At 37.3% G+C, this 17,650-nt stretch overlaps 1 protein-coding gene across 4 annotated transcripts in view; it reads left to right on the top strand.

Moving 5' to 3' along the window:
• Window positions 1–17,650, top strand: part of PIK3C2A (phosphatidylinositol-4-phosphate 3-kinase catalytic subunit type 2 alpha) — a 102,857-nt gene that overhangs the window by 26,740 nt on the left and 58,467 nt on the right. For all 4 annotated transcript variants that reach the window (XM_032358953.1, XM_032358952.1, XM_032358954.1 and 1 more), the window contains exon 3: window positions 10,651–10,754. In XM_032358953.1, the coding sequence (XP_032214844.1) occupies window positions 10,651–10,754 (104 nt within the window). The remainder of the gene's footprint in view (window positions 1–10,650; window positions 10,755–17,650) is intronic.

Genomic DNA, 17,650 nt, shown 5'->3' with positions numbered 1-17,650 from the left:
GGAAGGAGAAGTGAATTTTTTTTTTTTAAAGATTTTATTTATTTGCCAGAGAGAGAGCAAGCAAGCGGGCATCAGGTAGAGGGAGAAGCAGACTCCTGGCTGAGCAGGAATCTTGATGCGGGACTTAATCACAGGACCCAGGGATCATGACCCAAGTCAAAGGCAGACATTTAACTGACTGAGCCATCCACGCATCCTGCAAATTTTTTTTTTTTTTAATTCAGTTAGGGTTGCCTGAGTGGCTCAGTCAGTTGAGCATCTGCCTTCAACTGAGGTCATGATCCTGGGGTCCTGGGATGGAGCCCCTAGTCATGCTCCTTGCTTGGTGGGGAGCCTGCTCCTTCTTCCTCTGCCTGCCATTTCCCCTGCTTGTGCTTACTCTCTCTTTCTGTTGAATAAATGGATAAAATCTTAAAAAAAAAATTTTAAATTCAATTAGCCCACACATAGTACACCATTAGTTTCAGATGTCGTGTTCAATAATTTATCAGTTGCTCCTCACATCACGTGCCTTAATGCCCATTATCCAGTTACCCCATCCCTTCACCCACGAATAATCGAATTTTGCATGATTTTGGATGGGTGTATCTTGAATTGTGACTTTGAAAAGCCATTTTGGAGAAAGAAGCAGGTAGTAAGGAAGCTTAGGAAAAAAGATGAGGACATTATCAGAAGAAAGAGGAAAATCTTAATTTCCTCTTTTTTGCCAGATACAGTGTTTTATAAATGTATTTTGACTACAGCTCACACTAAGAATATGTTAAGCTCTTTTAAGTTTTTCAATATTTATAAATTCAGTCACATAATCTCTTAATACTTTAAAAAATCGCAAGTTAATTATACATTTTAAATTGGAATCCTAAATACAGTGTCAAATTATTTTCTTTTAATATCTCTGTCGTTTTGTTGTGGTTTTTGTTTTTACAAAATAGCAGTCATTTTCTAAAGTATTTAAAAGGAGAAGGGGAAACTTTAAGCCATGAGTCATCCAATAAAAAAAAAAAAGCGGGGGCGGAGGGGGAATATACCTAGAAGAGGAGTTGCTGGTAATTCTGTTTAGCTTTTTGAGGCATTACCAAACTTCTTTCCATAGTGGTTGCACCATTTTACATCCCACCAGCAATGTTTGAGAGTTCCGGTTTCTTCACATCCTTGCCAGTACTGTTATTTTCCATTTTTTAGATTACAGCCATCCTGATAGATAGGAAGCATACCATTGTGGTTTTGATTTACATTTCCTGATTAATGATGAGCATCTTTTCATGTGCTTAATTGGCCATTTGTATATCGTTTTTGGAGAAATGTCTGTTTAAATCATTTGCTCATTCTACAAATTGGATTGGTTTTAGCAACTTTATTCATAATAGTCCCAAATTGGAAATAACCCCAATTAACTGTTAAATGGGTAAACCAAAGTGTTATGTTCATACAGTGGAATATTGCCTACAAAAAAAGAGTGAAGTCCTAATATATATAATAGATGAACCATAAAAACATAAATGAAAGAAGCAAGATAGAAAAGACCATGTATTGTATGATTCATTTTATATCATATGTCCAGAGAAGGCAAATCCAGAGAGAAAGGAAGCAGACCAGTATTTTCCAGGGGTGTGGGAAGGTAGGAATGAAGATGATTGCTTAGTAGGTGCAGGGGTTTTGGGGGTGATGAAAATGTTCTAGAATTAGACCATTTCAGGGTGCCTGGGTGGCTCAGTGGGTTAAGCCTCTGCCTTCGGCTCAGGGCGTGATCCCAGAGCCCCCCATGGCATCAGGCTTCCTCCTCTCTCTCTGCCTGCCTCTCTTCATACTTGTGATCTCTCTATCAAATAAATAAATAAAATCTTAAAAAAAAAAAAAGGAATTAGACCATTTCAGTGTTCTTATCATAGTGGTGGTGACCACACAACATTGTGAATGTACTGAAAGCCAGTGAATTGTACATTTTTAAATGGTTAAAACAGCCTATCCTGCTCAGGTCTGGTCACTGCCGGATTCACATTTCAGTCAGTGTTCCAGCGGAGAGATCCCTCCCCAAGTGTGGGTCTTCTTTTTATGGGTGAAGCATGAGGGATTAGGGATTTCAGCTGTTTTCAGGAATTGTTTGGGAAGGGCAGCTGCCTAGAACTTACAGATCTCAGGAACTGTGGAAAGTTGCAGTGTCTGCTATCAGAGAAAAGGAAGCTGCTAGTCTTGTAGGGAGCTAAGTGTAGGCTTAGTCCTCCCACTGGTAGAAGACAGAAAGCCCTTGATTGTCCATGCAATTCTGAATGAGCATCCAGGTCACTTTGAAATAATCCTGCTCCTTGCATCACACCTTTGTATGTATTCACATCTCTATAATATATGCATTATGACCACAATACATAGATTATCTTGAATTTAATAAAATATTTATAAATGACTGGTTTATTTCATTATCTGTCTCAAATTCTAACTTTCTCAGGATTGGAAAGTCGTTTATCCTAAAGGAAACATTATTCCAGCTCGGCAAGAAGCCTGCTTCTCCCTGTCCTCCCTGCTTGTGCTTTCTGTTGCTTTCTCTGTTCCTATCTCTCAGATAAATAAATGAAATCTTCAAAAAAAAAGAATTAACTAGGCTTCTAAGCATCAGTTTTAACAGAAACCTGTTAGATTTTGCTTTAAGTATGGGGCGGGCACCTGGGTGGCTCAGTCAAGTTGAGTGTCTTACCCTTGATCTCAGCTCAGGTCTTGATCTCAGAGTCATGAGTTTGAGGCCCAAATTGGGCTCCATGCTGGGTGTGGAGCCTATGTTAAAAAAAAAAAAAGTTTCAGTATGGGGTGGGGGTTAAGGATCAAGGAGTAAGCAAACTGTATGAGAAACATGAGTGTGCTAATAAGCGAGGTAAGCAAAAGTAACATGACTTGAGCAGCTGAGCACTCAGATGGGAGCTTGATTTCTAGAATGTATGTATCAACAGCTTTACTAAATGGCACTATTTCTGTATAGAGGGGGCTTAGGCTACCTGCCCAGTCTTAAAGGAGTGTAACTGCAGCCTGGCTGAGGAATGCAGTTGTTAATCATTTCATTATTAAAATCCCATTTAGGGCGCCTGGGTGGCTCAGTGGGTTAAGCCGCTGCCTTTGGCTCAGGTCATGATCTCAGGGTCCTGGGATCGAGTCCTGCATCGGGCTCTCTGCTCAGCAGGGAGCCTGCTTCCTCCTCTCTCTCTGGCTGCCTCTCTGCCTACTTGTGATCTCTCTCTGTCAAATAAATAAAATCTTTAAAAAATTACTAAAATCCCATTTAATAATTTTGTCTGAGCACCACATTCAAAGAGGGACCACTGGCAAACTAGGGTATGTCTTGAAAAGAGACATCTGCAGTTTTCAGGAGCTAGAAGCTAAGTCCTTTAAGGAACCATTGAAAAGATTGGAAATGTTTTGCTTGAAGAAGATAATTTTTTTTTTTTTTTGAAGAGAATATTAATTGAAGATAAGTCACTTCGTGGATCTGAGTTTCTTCATCTGTGAAATAAAGATGGTTATGTTGCAGGATCGTTGAGTGTGACAAGAATTCTTGAGATGTTTGGTGCAGCTTGGTTTATTTAATTAGAATGGGGACAGGACCCCTGGGCAAAAAAGAGCTTAACTTGTATGAAACTGGTGGTTATATGCTTAGTGCTCAAGGGGGAGGGGATGTGCAGGGAGTATTAAATCATTAGATGTCTTTGAATTTCTACTCGTAAAACTACTTTCATAATATTTCTATGGTGCTTATCATTCAGTTTGATATTATTTATTGGTGAGATTTACATGAGACTCTTGAAGAATATAGCAACCTTTTTGAAACTGTGCAGGCTATCGGTAAGCCTTCTGGGCTAAAGGTGAACATTTTTTTGTTTCTGTCCCTTATCAGTTAAACTGGATGAGTTCTGGGATACATTTCCGGAGTAATACTTAAAGTTTGGAAAGTTCCCATGCAAGAGGAACTGGACTTTTTTCTTTCTCTGAAAGTTTTGTATTTTGAGGGCACCTGGGTTGCTCAGAGGGTTAAGCATCTGCCTTCAGCTCAGGTCGTGATCCCAGAGTCCTGTGATCAAGTCCCAAATTGGCCTCCTTGCTCATCAGGAAGTCTGCTGCTCTGTCTACTCTTCCCTCCTGCTTATGATCTCTCTTACTCTCTCTCTCAAATAAGTAAAATCTTTTTTTTTCTTTTTTAAGATTTTATTTATTTATTTTACAGAGAGAAAGATCACAAGCAGGCAGAGAGGCGGGCAGAGAGAGAGAGGAGGAAGCAGGCTCCCTGCTGAGCAGAGAGCCTGATGCAGGGCTCCATCCCAGAACCCTGAGATCATGACCTGAACCGAAGGCAGCGGCTTAACCCACTGAGCCACCCAGGTGCCCCTCAAATAAGTAAAATCTTAAAAAAAATAATAAAGTTTTGTAGTGTGGATATAGTTTCTCAAACCAATTCAGGAAGTAGGATAACTGAAAATCATGGTATTGTAAAAAAGATGAAATAGTGATATACTAAATTTCACAGTATATCAAGTATATTACCTTTGTGCTATAGTAAGTAGCATTTTTGTGCTAGATTTTAACAGACAAGTGGCAGCAGGTTCTGAAAGTTTTATAAAAAGGTTAAAATTAAGCAAATCCCATTTATATTTTTTGATGTGAATTGAGAAATTCAAGTTAGTAACTTAATTTTAAAGTCCATTGTTCCAGAAAATAGAACAAGGACCGATGAGGAAGAAAATTGAAGGAGGCAGATAATATAGTTAAATATTGACTTTAGAACTTATAAGTAGTCATTTAATAATGATGGTTTCTAGCAGGTTATTTTAAAACTTTTCCCTGATACTCATATTTTGGAGGGGATAGCAGTGCGTATTCTTTATAATTACTTTACATGCTGAAGTATTCATTTCCTCTAAGAATTTATGCTTTGTGGTAAAAGAGTATTTTTCTTACTCAGCAAGCTTACTTCCTGTTTCCTTTTAGTGTCTTTTGTTCATAATCTAAAGGCTTTGGTTCAAATTTTTGTGACCAATACCAGGAAAAGGCAGCATAGAATTTAAAATTTGTCTTATGGCAACTTAAGTTTAAATCAGACTTTCAGTTAATAGCTACAAATTTAGCTATTTTGAGCAGATTGCAAAGATTTTAGTAATCAAATTATTTTCATAGAACTGGCTTTGCAAAGTTCTATGGGTTTTAGTTCTTTCTAAAAGTTAACTGTATTAACATTATAAGCGTTTATATACCCCATTGGCAGAATCTCTATCATTAATTTTAAACAAGGAGAAATTTTTTTTTTAAGATTTTAGTTATTTCATAGGGTGGGGGGAGGGGTGCAGAGGGAGAGGAGAATCCCAAGCACACTCCACACTGAAGTTTGAAGCATGTTTGGGGCTTGATCTATAACCCTGAGATCATGACCTGAGCCAAAATCAAAAGTCACATGCTCAACTGACTGAACCACCCACGTGTCCCCAAGTAAGAGGGAATACTGAACAACATGATTTTCATTGTCTAGCTGATAGTAGTAAACTATTTCAATAGCTTAGTGAAGTATTTTTTTAAAACTATTTAAAAATTCATATAAAGAAGTGATTAACTTTGTTCCAAATAGTGACTGTTATAGACATATAATATTTACACACACATAACACTTAAAGTATATTTATTGAAAATTTAGGGGGCTCCTGAGTGGCTCAGTCATGAGCCTGCCTTTAGCTCTGGTCATCGCAGGGTCCTGGGATTGAGCCCGGCATCGGGCTCCCTGCTCAGCAGAAAGCCTGCTTCTCCCTCTCCTACTACCCCTGCTTGTGTTCCCTCTCTAAACCATGTCTCTCTGTCAAATAAAATCTTCTAAAAAAGAAAATTTGGTGTTGTGTTCAGTCTAATTTCTGGGACAATCTGGCATGAACCTTGCATCTGTGTAGGTGTAAAGCTTTCCCATTCTTAAAACTGTTTTTGAAAAGTATATACTGGTAGAGTTTTGTGCATTATTTCAAACCTTCATCACTTTCTTTAATCCACCCTTTCCACCTCCTCTGGTGGATGACCTTAACTACTTTTTTTTTTTTTTAACTAGTGAGGTTAGGACCATTTTTTGTATGCATTTGCCCACCTCAGATTTGCCTCATCTTTCTGGTTTGGTTGGGCGAGCTATTCTTTCACTTTTTCAAAACTTAATTCTTCCACCTCTTTTCTTATTTTTGTCTCCCCAGATTATTTTCTACCATTACTCTTTAAAGAAGATTTTGTAGTTACTGCCTTTACAGTCTCTCCTGTTTTCATTGTATTGCAGAAACTTGTTTCTGGTAATATGAATATTAATTGCCAATCTAGTGAGCAGAATCATTGTCCAACTCTTTTGCTTCATTTAAAACAGCTGACTGCATCCTTTCCTTGAAACTTCTTTTCTGTGCTCTAGTTAAATCTACTTCCTAGTTTCTTTCCTGTAGTCCTCCTTTTTCTTTGTCTAGCTTCTAAACATAGGCTTTTCTCCAAGGTTTTGCTCTTGTTGTCTTTAATATCTCTTACCTTTACTCTCTTGGTTGGTGCTTAATTTTGAGGCTCCAAATTAGGTTGAAAGCTACTGCTCTACATTCCTGCAGTGATATGACTCCTTGCTTCTCTGTGGTTGAGATGCTCTGATAGTTAATTTTATGTGTCCCTTTGATTGTGCTCAGACATTTGGTCAAACATTAATCTGGGGTTGTCTGAAGGGTGTTTCTGGATGAGATTAATATTTGAATCAATAGACTGAGTAAAGGCAGATTGCCCTCCCTATTGTGGGTGGACCTCATCCAACCAGTTCGATGCCTGAATAAAACAAAGCACCCTGACCCTACTTCTAATGAGGGGAAATTCCTCCAGCCTGACTGCCTTTGAGCTGGAACTTGGGTTTTTTTCCTGCCTTTGGACTCCCAACTGAAATATCAGCTCTTTCTGGGTCTTGAGCCTGCTGGACTAAGATGAAAACTATACCATTATCTCCGGGGTCTCCAGCTTGCCAACTGACAGACCTGTCAGTTTCTATAATTACAGGAGCCAATGCTTTATAGTAAATCTCTTTACATATTATATATGTGGGATATTGCTCTCTCATTGATCTTGGTGGATGCCTACAGCCATTAGCAGAGAGAAATTTCCCAGTAGAAAATAGCAGAAATTAAATGATCCTCAAATCTGTGCCTTTAGCTCTGGAATAGGATACTTCTAGATGGTAACCAACTACATGGATTCACAAACGTAAACTTTCTTACTAGAGAACTCCCTGTCTTCCCCCCCACAGACCTTTCTTTCTTCTGTATATTAGATAATAGCATTAGCAATTTTTTGTCTCTTTCATTTGTTGAAAAATATTTGAGGATACAGTGTGTGGGTTACAGATGAATCATTCACAGACCTAATCCTTAAAGAACTTGGTTTAGAAGGAGAGACACTGTATGTGCATATAACTGTAGTACAAAATAGAAAGCCTTGAATGCTACATAAAGATTTGCGCAAGATCAAGGGAGAAAAGAGGTTATTTGATGCCTAGGTTGATTGGAATTAAAGGGAGGGATTGGGGGCAAAAGTGAGGGAATAGTGTAAAATGTTAAAAAAAAATAAATTGTTCCAGGAAGAATGGAGAAAAACAAAAATCTTAAATGTTACTATATGAGATGACACATTAGCAGTTCAGCTGTTTTTCACTTGTAAGAACAAAATGAAAACAGAACATTTTGAGTTAACTTTTCAGGTGGTGTTTTTATCTTGATGTATGACTAGAGAGATAGTTGTAGTCTGTTTCTGTCACTGTCAATTGAAACTTATATAGAATATTGCAGAAATTAAATGATCTGTGTGATCTATGATCTATAATCTTGAAAGGAAAGACCTAATTCATGAAAGGTACTCTGAATAGTACAATTTTTTTGGGTTAAAAAAAAATCTATAAATGCCACTAAGGAGATTCAAAATCTGTTAATAAGTAAAACATGAAAAAGAATTAAAGAAGGAAAGATGATTATTGGGTCATGCAAAAGTATACGTTTTCTATATAGCATTGCTCCTGCAAAGGTCATAATATTGTTTTTCTCATTATGTTTTTAAGTTTTTTTTAGGGAGGCCTTTTTGAGAGGTGAGAATGGCAGAGTGATTAAGCATGTGATTCTGAAGCTAGGCTGCCTGGTTTGAAATCTTAACTCTGATTGTATTAGCTGTGTGACCTTGTGTTAATTAACTTTTCTGTGCCTCATTGTAAAATGGGGATTATACTACCCATCTACAAAAGCTTTGTAAGAAATAAATAAAACATATTTTAAAATTTCATATAGCAAGGCTTGACATGTAATAAATGCTCAGTAATTGCTAGATGGGGGGTGGTAAAATACACATAAGCAGTTACTGTCTTAACCATTTTTAATTGTATAGTTCACTGGTATTAAATACATTTCATACTGTTGTACAGCCATCACTACCATCCATCGCCATAAATTTTCATCATATAAAACAAATTATACTTACTAATAACTCTCTATTCTCCCTTTCCCAAATTGAACCAATGATTGGGTGTTTTCTGACCCGGAGATTTAAGTTCTACAAGAATATAACATTGAGTAAAATTAGATTATCTTCAGAGGGCTTTCACATTATAATAAATATAAAACAGAATGTGATGATACGGTGTTTGGTTCAGACTAAGTACTTAAAGGTGGCAGGAGGGGAGAACAGGATATGATTCAAACTAATTGGAACATAGAAATCATTTGGGAAGTTCTGGGAAATGTGACTGGATTAGATTATGGCAAATTTGATATGTGAGGCCAGAGAATTTTTAGGAATATCAAATCCCATTTTCAGGGTTGTATGGTTTATTTGCTATAGTGCTTGTTTCTGTAACACAAATTAACTCATATAATTGGTAAATATTGGCTTGATGTCAGTAAAATGGAGACGTGGCATTTGTTCAAACACAATTTTTCCAGCATGTAACATTTTAAAACAAAAAGAACAAACTTTCTTATAATTAAAAAGAAATCCTTAGTAATATGAGAAAATATTAAGGAAAACATTGGAAATTCTGCAGAAGTGTTGTCTTCTAGTGAAGATGGTGGTTGAATGAGTGGCGTCAAGAGTGATTCCATGTTCCACAGTGTTAAGCTCTCTGGTGAAGACCAGTAAGTGCAGACAAAGTTGTGAAGACCTTTCTCTTTGCTTTAAGAACTTTCATGAAGATGTACATCCTAGATTATATATTTTTTTCTAGATTGTAGTTTAACTTCATTGAAATTGGTCTTGAGTAGAAGCAGGAGTTCCAGGGTTTAAGGCTTCAGAGGATCGAAGACCATAATGCTAGCTAGGTGCAAATTCAAGTGGAGATTTAACTGTGCACATATTTTTATGAGGACTTACTATTTTAGTTGAGGCCTTGATTACAAAGTTAAGTGGATTTTGAATAGTTTGCCTTAACTCTGTTTTTCCCATGAGTTGTGTTATTTTTAGTTGTGATTTTTCTAGAACTCAAGGTTTGTTTTGTGTTTTTTCCCCCCTTAAATGTGCATATCCCATTCTAGGAGAAAGGGCTCTGATATGTTTTAAAAGAAGGAAATTCATAAAGGAGTTGTTGCTGTAATTTTTCTGACAAGGTTTTTGTGTGTGCCATGGTCATTGAACTCCATTAGAATTCTTGAAATATATGTACTGTATTCTCATTCACTTAGTTTTGAGTTGAGAATATTCCAATTTTAATTTAATTGAATTTCAAAGGAAATTTACATTTGAAATTTGTGTCAGACTAAGTATTTTTATATAGTAAATCAAAACACCTCTAAATGGGGGTGCCTTGGTGACCTGGTCCATTAAGCATCTTTTGGTTTCAGCTCAGGTTATGATCTCAAGGTCGTGGATTGTGGATCTAGCCCTGAGTTGGGCTCTGCATTCAACATGGAGTTGGTTTAACATTCTTTCCTTCTTCCTCTCCCTTCTCCTCTGCTCCCTCCCCCCACCTCACCACTCAGGCACTTGCACAAATAGGCACGCTTCCCTCTCAAATAAAATCCTTTTTTAAAAAGACAGTTCCAAATGGACTCTGCTCTTTGGCTCTGCTTGGGTAGTGAATTTATCTCTTTGAAGTATTGCACACAGAGTTTGATCAGACATAAACTTAACTTTTAAAGGACTGTCAGGATGTGTGCATAAGTTTATTAAGATGGAAAATGTCTGCTAACTCCTAAAACTCATTCTCTTACATAAAGAACCAGCTGCCTTTTTGGAGTTGGGCCAAAGTTGAAAAAATAGAATTTCTGGTTACTAGAGGAGTCCCAAATGGGCTTGATCTTTTCACTTTCTTAAAACAGTGTAGTCCTTTAATTTTATTCAGCCGTTAACTTTCTGAAGCATTTATTTTGGGAAGGTTTTGAATGGAAATATCTTCAGCATTCCATTCTTGTTGACCAGTACAAAGTACAACCTACTTCTACTTTTGAGCAAGTAAAACCAATGAACTTCAAGGCTTAGCTGGTATTACTTTTACAAAGATAGAAATCTATAATATAAAACTTTGCTATTGATATGATTTGTTTTTCCTCCATATCTTTGTATATACTTTTGTAAAAACGTGTTTGTGCTTTACTGCTGTTTAACATTTAGAGATCTTTTACTTTTAAAATAAAAACATTTTTTTGGTTACAGAAAGACCCAAATGGGACCAGTGGTTTGTCAACCGGAAGTTCTCTTGTACAAGAAATTGAAGTACAGAATGAGGAAGTGGCAGCTTTTTGTCAGTCCATTACAAAGTAAGGAATTTTTCTTATAAAGTTTTTTTTTATTAAATACTTTTAAAAAGTTAACTTGAAAACAAGGATAATTCTAAGATTTTTTAAATTTCAGTTATCTTCTCCCTGTGGCGAAAATTTCAAGACCATTAATTAACACATTAACAACAATTGTATCTAAACCTGTATCCTTCCTAACCTGTTTAGTTTGTGAATACTTAGAAGAAAAAATTGAGGTCAGACAGTTATTTCACTGTTAACCATTGAAAACGTGGCTTAAACATATAGAAGTTTTGGTGCACTTAAAAAATCTGTTTTTGTTTTAGGGAGACAATTTATTGTAAACTTTCTGACATTCAAAATACTGTCCATTAAGAGATGCTTGTACAACAGGAGTTTATAGGAGCAAATGTTAGAAAAATGCATTTCTGAAATATTCTTTTTATCTTAAATATGTCTAATACTTCTTATAGATGAGGAAACAGACTCAGAGAAGTTACCTACTAAAATTTACTCAGCTAGCCAGCAGCAGAGTCAGGTCTCCTTTGCTTTTGGTTCAGTTTGTTTTCTTTCCATTGTATCACTATATTAGTCGACTTCTGTTGTGAGTGCTAGAAACCCATCTTAAACTAGCTTAAGGAACAGTCATGTATTGATTCATAAACCCCTATAGCAGAAAGAGGAAGGATGGAACAGAGCTCAGTTACAGCAAGATCTTGGAATTTACATGCTTGAGTTGATCTCTCCTCCCTGTGATTCCCCTTTCCCATTTTCATCCTTTCTTTCTTCCTGCCCTTCCTCCCTGAATGTTGGCTTCATTTTCTACTACTGCAGGTGGGGTTTTGAAGGCAGGGAATATAGCCACTTGTAGCTTACTTAGATTTTATATTCTAATGGTCTTGCAGGAAGGGAGGAAAGGGAGTCCCCTCAGCCAACACCAGATAGAAAAATCCCACGGAAGGAAAGAGTGGAACAACAAACATTGTGGCCAAGGGGTTGAAATCTGTTATCGGAAGAAAGTATATCACCAGTGAGGGATTTATTCATTGAATTCAGTATTTTCCTCAGTGTGGTCTGCTGTAAGTGAAGCAGAGTGTGGGGTTCCCAAATCATTTTTGAGTATATACTTCATTTTAATGTTTAAGGAACTTAATAACTGGATTTTCTAGACAATTGGTAATATTTCATTAAAATTCTGTCTTTGTTACCTCTTGACCAACATTTCTTTTCTTCAGAATACCTTAGGGGAGAAAAAGAAGAAAAATATCAGTAGAGGCACTTTTTCTTCTCTGTGGAAAGGTTTTTAAGATAGAAGAGACATTTAGGTGACTTAATATTCAAATTACATGTATTATAAATTATCTGTGCCTTCATGTCATTATACCATATGTGTGTGTGTGGTTAATAATTTGGAAATACTCTTTTGCCTTAATTTTGGAAGTAATCTGTTATGTGTTTATCTAGTTCCTTCAGTTTTCTCTCCCTAAATAAGCCCTATATGCTTTCTGTTAGACTGTTTTGAGTGACTGTTGCATTTAAGCTTTGCAGGTTGGGAAATTAGCCTGTCTTGAGATCTACCTTTCTCCCCATTTGAATCGTATAGTTATTTACACAGACTCTGCCACTAAGCTAAAATGATTATTTTTATTTATACACGTGCACAGTGGTTTATGTAATCTGAAACCCCAGATGAAGTAAGGAGAGAATGACTTCTTTTTGTAATTTTATTTCCATTAGTAGAGAGTGATTCCAAAAAATATTTCAGAGAAGTAAGAAGCAGAGGTGTTTTTGGAGCCATCTTCTAGGCTTTTCACTTCTTCCCCTGCGACTTTGGAGATTGGGGTCAGGAGATATCCCTTGAAGAAATTAATAGCGCTATTTTTTTTCCCCAGTATGATCATTTCTGCACTGAAATTTTTAAACAAGTATTTATACTCTTAATCCTTAAACAACTGTTTATACTTTTACTCCTTAAACTCCTTACTTTTTGAAATCTCTTAAAATGATTAATCATTTTAACTCAGCTATGAAAGATTTGTCAAGATAACTTTTTACAATTAAGATTACTTGTATAACAGACTCTGATACATTGCTGGTTCTAAGACTTTTTTTTTCCTTGTGTGAAATTAGGGAGCTGGATTAGTGATCTCAAGAATCTTTTTTTAGTTTAAAGGACTGTAATGCTGTGATTCAGGACATTTCATTATTTACATTACATTTACATTACATTATTTACATCCTGCAATAGTGTCCTGATCCCTGTGATTCCTTATATGTTTTCAAGGACTTAACTTCTGCATTTAGGTAATTTTATTCTAAATAATACAGACTTTACTTCTGTGATTTTTATTTTTATCTTTTAAAAAGCCCTCATTTTTATCTTTTTTTCCTGTCCTTCTGATTTTGCATGATTTGGCCCTGTCTGTACCTAACTTCAGCTTGATTGAGCACACAGTAGGAAAATAAACCATAAAAGATTTAAATTTCCTGAACTGTAGAGCCACATTAAATAAGCAAACTAAGGGGCACTTGGGTGGCTCAGTTGGTTGAGCATCTGACTCTTGGTTTTGGCTGCAGTCATTATCTCATGCGTTTGGAGATTGAGCCCCAGTTAGGGCTCTGTGCTCAGCAGGGAGTCTGCCTGGGATTCTCTCCTCTGTTCCTCCCCTACTCATGCACTCTTTCTCAGTATCTCTAAAATAAATAAATCTGGGCGCCTGGTGGCTCAGTTGGTTGTCCGGCTGCCTTCGGCTCAAGTCATGATCCCAGACTTCCAGGATCGAGTCCCACATCCGGCTCCCTGCTCCTTGGGGAGTTGGCTTCTCCCTCTGACTTTCTCCTCTCTCATGCTCTCTCTCACTCATTCTCTCTCAAATGAATAAATAAATAAAATCTTTTTTAAAATAAATAAATAAATAAATAAATAAATAAATCTTTAAAAAATAATAAAAATAAGCCAGAAGGCTGTTTCTTTGGTGATGACAGAGAGGTGGAAATTTGAGAGAAAATGAAAATTAGAGTTTAAAAAGTAATCTGTATTGTTATAACTTAAGAATATCAAGCTCCAAAACACCTCTGATGGTTTATTTAAATAATTCAGCAGTTTAATTTGCTTTTGTGTGTTTAAAAATTTAGTTATAAACAAAACAAAAACCCCCCAACTTTAAAGAATCTGTTATCATTTTAGTTTTTCCCCAATTTGGATAAAGCAGACAAAACCATAAAAATAAAGAAATGTCAGTTTTGCAGAAACAAAATGACTTTTTTTTCTGGATTATCTTCTACGATGTCAAGCAGAGATAGAGCTCATTTAAAATTAAAAAATCCCAACATGGGGTTCCATTTCACTACCCTGAGCTCATGACCTGAGCCAAAGCCAAGGGTCAGGCACTCATCTGACAGCGCCACCCCTCATTTATAAAATTTTTTTATGGTGATAAAACATACATAGTGTGAAATTTGCTATTTTAACCAGTTTTACATGTGCAGGTATGTGATATTAAGTACATTCACGTTGCTGTGTAAAAAAGGGACTTGTTTTTTTGAAGTTTTTATTGAAATTCCAGTTAACATATAAGTGCAGTATTTCCATGTATCACCGGTGCTCATCCATAGTAAGTGTGCTCTGTAATTCCCATCACCTATTTAACCCCATCCCTTCACCCACCTCCTCTCTGGTGACCATCACTTTGTTCTTTGTAGTTAAGAGTCTGTTTCTTGGGAGCACCTGAGTGGCTCATTCAGTTAAGGAAGGGTCTGACTTGATCTAAGCTCAGGTGAGTTCAAGCTCCATGCTGGACTTCATACTCGGCATGGAACCTACATTTAAAAAAAAGAGAGAGAGAGAGAGAGAGTCTGTTTCTTGGTTTTTACCTTTCTCTCTTCCCCGACCCCAGTGGCTCATTTGCTTGTTTCTTAAATTCCACATATGAGTGAAATCATACGGTATTTGTCTTTTCCTGACTGACTTCTCTTAGCGTAATACTCTCCTCCAGCTCCATCCATGTCATTGCAAATGGCAAGCTTTCATTCTTTGTTATGGCTGAATAATACTCCATTATTCCAATATTCCTATCTCTTCATTATCCATTCATCATTCAGTGGACACTTGAGCTGTTTCCATAATTTGGCTATTATAAATAATATAGTATGCTGCTATAAAATTCATTGGGGTGCATGTATTCAAAAAAGGACTCACTTTAAGGAAAGGAATTGAAGGAACCTACCCTAGCAAATCAAGTTCATTGAATGTAACTTTGATCACTGGAAATTTAGTCTAATAAATTTCTGAGCTATTATCAGGAATGTCTGCTTGCCCTTTCATCATCTTTAAGGATTTCTGAAACTTGAAATCTTGCTTGGATATAGGCAGAATTCTCTGATACGTGATTTGCTGTAAGTATCTATTTTATAGTGTAGAAAACAAGAGAATACCTAGTAGATTAATAAGAAAAAAGAATCTTGGACAAGGTCCAACGAAGGTCTTGGCACTATGTCGTAGAGGGGTAAGTTTGAAACAGTTAAATATCTGAAGATGCTGTATCCATGTATAAAGGTGCATTTCCAATGTCAATATAAGTTTATTACTTATAGTAGTTTTTTTCTTAAGATTTTATTTATTTGAGAGAGAAAGTGAAAGAGAGAGAGAGAACACAAGCAATAGGGAGGGCCAGAGGGAGAGGGGGAAGCAGGCTCCCCACTGAGCAGGAAGCCCAATACCAGGCTTGATCCCAGAACCCTGAGGTCATGACATGAACTGAAGACAAACGTTCAACCAACTTAGCCACCCAAGCACCTCAACTTTTATTAGTTTTTTTTTTAAGATTTTATTTATTTATTTGACAGACAGAGATCACAAGTAGGCAGAGAGGCAGGCGGTGGGGCGGGGAGCAGGCTCCCCACGGAGCAGAGAGCCCAATGTGGGGCTCGATCCCAGAACTCTGAGATCATGACCTGAGCCAAAGGCAGAGGCTTTAACCCACTAAGCCACCCAGGCGCCCCATATTAATTTTTTTTAATTACTTTTCTTCTTCTTCTTTTTTTTTTGTTTGTTTTTTTTTAAAGATTTTATTTATTTATTTGACAGACAGAGATTACAAGTAGGCAAGAGAGGCAGGCAGGGAGAGAGAGGAGGAAGCAGGCTCTCTGCAGAGCCAAGAGCCTGATGTGGGGCTCGATCCCAGGACTCTGGGATCATGACCTGAGCCGAAGGCAGAGGCTTTAACCCACTGAGCCACCCAGGCGCCCCATCTTCTTCTTTTTTTTTTTAAAAGACATTATTTATTTATTTGACAGACAGAGATCCCAAGCAGGCAGAGAGGAAGGGAAGCAGGCTCCCCGCTGAGCAGAAAGCCCGATGCCGGGCTCCATCCCAGGACCTTGGCGTTATGACCTGAGCTGAAGGTAGAGGCTTTAACTCACTGAGCCACCAAGACACCCCTACTTTTCTTCTTTTTGATATTGGATCTTTTGTGGTACTTAAGACTACAGTGCAGAACTCAGATTTTTTCGTTTATTCATTTATTTGACAAGATGCCTGTAGCCCCTCTATTACTAGGCACTGCTCTGAGTGTGTTACAAACTTAGTTCACATAGGGGCACCTGGGTGGCTCATTTGTTAACTGTCTGCTTTCGGCTCAAGTCATGATCCCAAGGTCTTGGGATCAAGCCCCCCATTGGGCTCCCTGATTAGCAGGGAGTCTGCATTCCCTCTCCTACTCCCCCTGCTCATGTTCCTGCTCTCACTGTTTCTCTCTGTCAAATAAATAAATAAAATCTTTTAAAAAATTCTTAAAAAAACTTAGTTCACATAATTCTCACAATAACCTTATGAAGTTAGTGGTGGTGTCCTCAGTTTGTAGAAGAGGAAGCTGGAAGCAGATTCAGTAACTTGCCTGTGGTTACATGGCTGGTAAGTAGTAAAATCAGGATTTAAACTCAGGTTGTCTGGCTCTAGAGACCGTGTACAGTTATACTCACTGCCTCTCTTCTTTTTTTTAAGATTTTATTTTATTATTATTTTTAAAGACTTAATTTATTTGTAGATTTATTTATTTATTTGTCAGAGAGAGAGCATACAAGCAGGCAGAGAAGCAGGCTCCCCGCTGAGGGGAGTGCAGATGCCAGACTTTGTTCCAGGACCCTGAGATGATGACCAGAGCTGAAGGCAGATGCTTAACTGACTGAGCCACCCAGGTCCCAAGATTTTGTTTAGAGAAGAGTGCTCAAGCACACTTCAGTACGGAGCAGGTCGAGGGGCTCAGTCTTAGGACCCTGAGATCATGGCCTGAGCCAGAATCAAAGTCAGACACTTAACCAACTGAGCCCCCCAGGTGCTCCTCTCCTGATCCTTTTCTTTTTGTCTTCCCAAACTATTTTATTTTATTCCTATGACTTGATTATTTTAATCTCTACAGAGGGAAATACGTAATACTTCAAGCATTCATTCCATTTATATTCCTGTGAAAAGCACTCAGGAGAATTGGATCTTGTTTTCTAACCTCCAGAAAAAAGTCAGTTAAAGGCAGGCTACAAATTTTAAAAAGGCATCAAATTTTCCTTTGTTTTCTGGTAACAGAAAGTGATGTTGGGGAAGAGACATATATACTGTACTCATGCATTTCAATTTAAACTATGTTGTTCCTGTGAATACCTTCACAGGCAGTTCTTGCCATTCCCTGAGTTTTAGAAATCACTTTGAGAGAATAACGGCCTACAGCATGGTAAAAACTGATAATGGTTTTTTATTGTTGTCTAACAACCAACCCTCTGCCCCCAAAATGTAGGAGAAAAAGCCCCAAGAAAAACATTTTTAAAAGACAACAAACTTTTTATCCCTCTAGCAATTGCAGTTGAGGGTTACTTTGCTATATTCTCAGTAGATTCATTCAAAGTGTACATTTTGTTTAATTATACTG

This window comes from Mustela erminea, chromosome 9 (assembly GCF_009829155.1).
Source record: "Mustela erminea isolate mMusErm1 chromosome 9, mMusErm1.Pri, whole genome shotgun sequence".
Lineage (NCBI taxonomy): Eukaryota > Metazoa > Chordata > Mammalia > Carnivora > Mustelidae > Mustela > Mustela erminea.
This window is presented reverse-complemented; position numbering and strand designations above follow the sequence as displayed.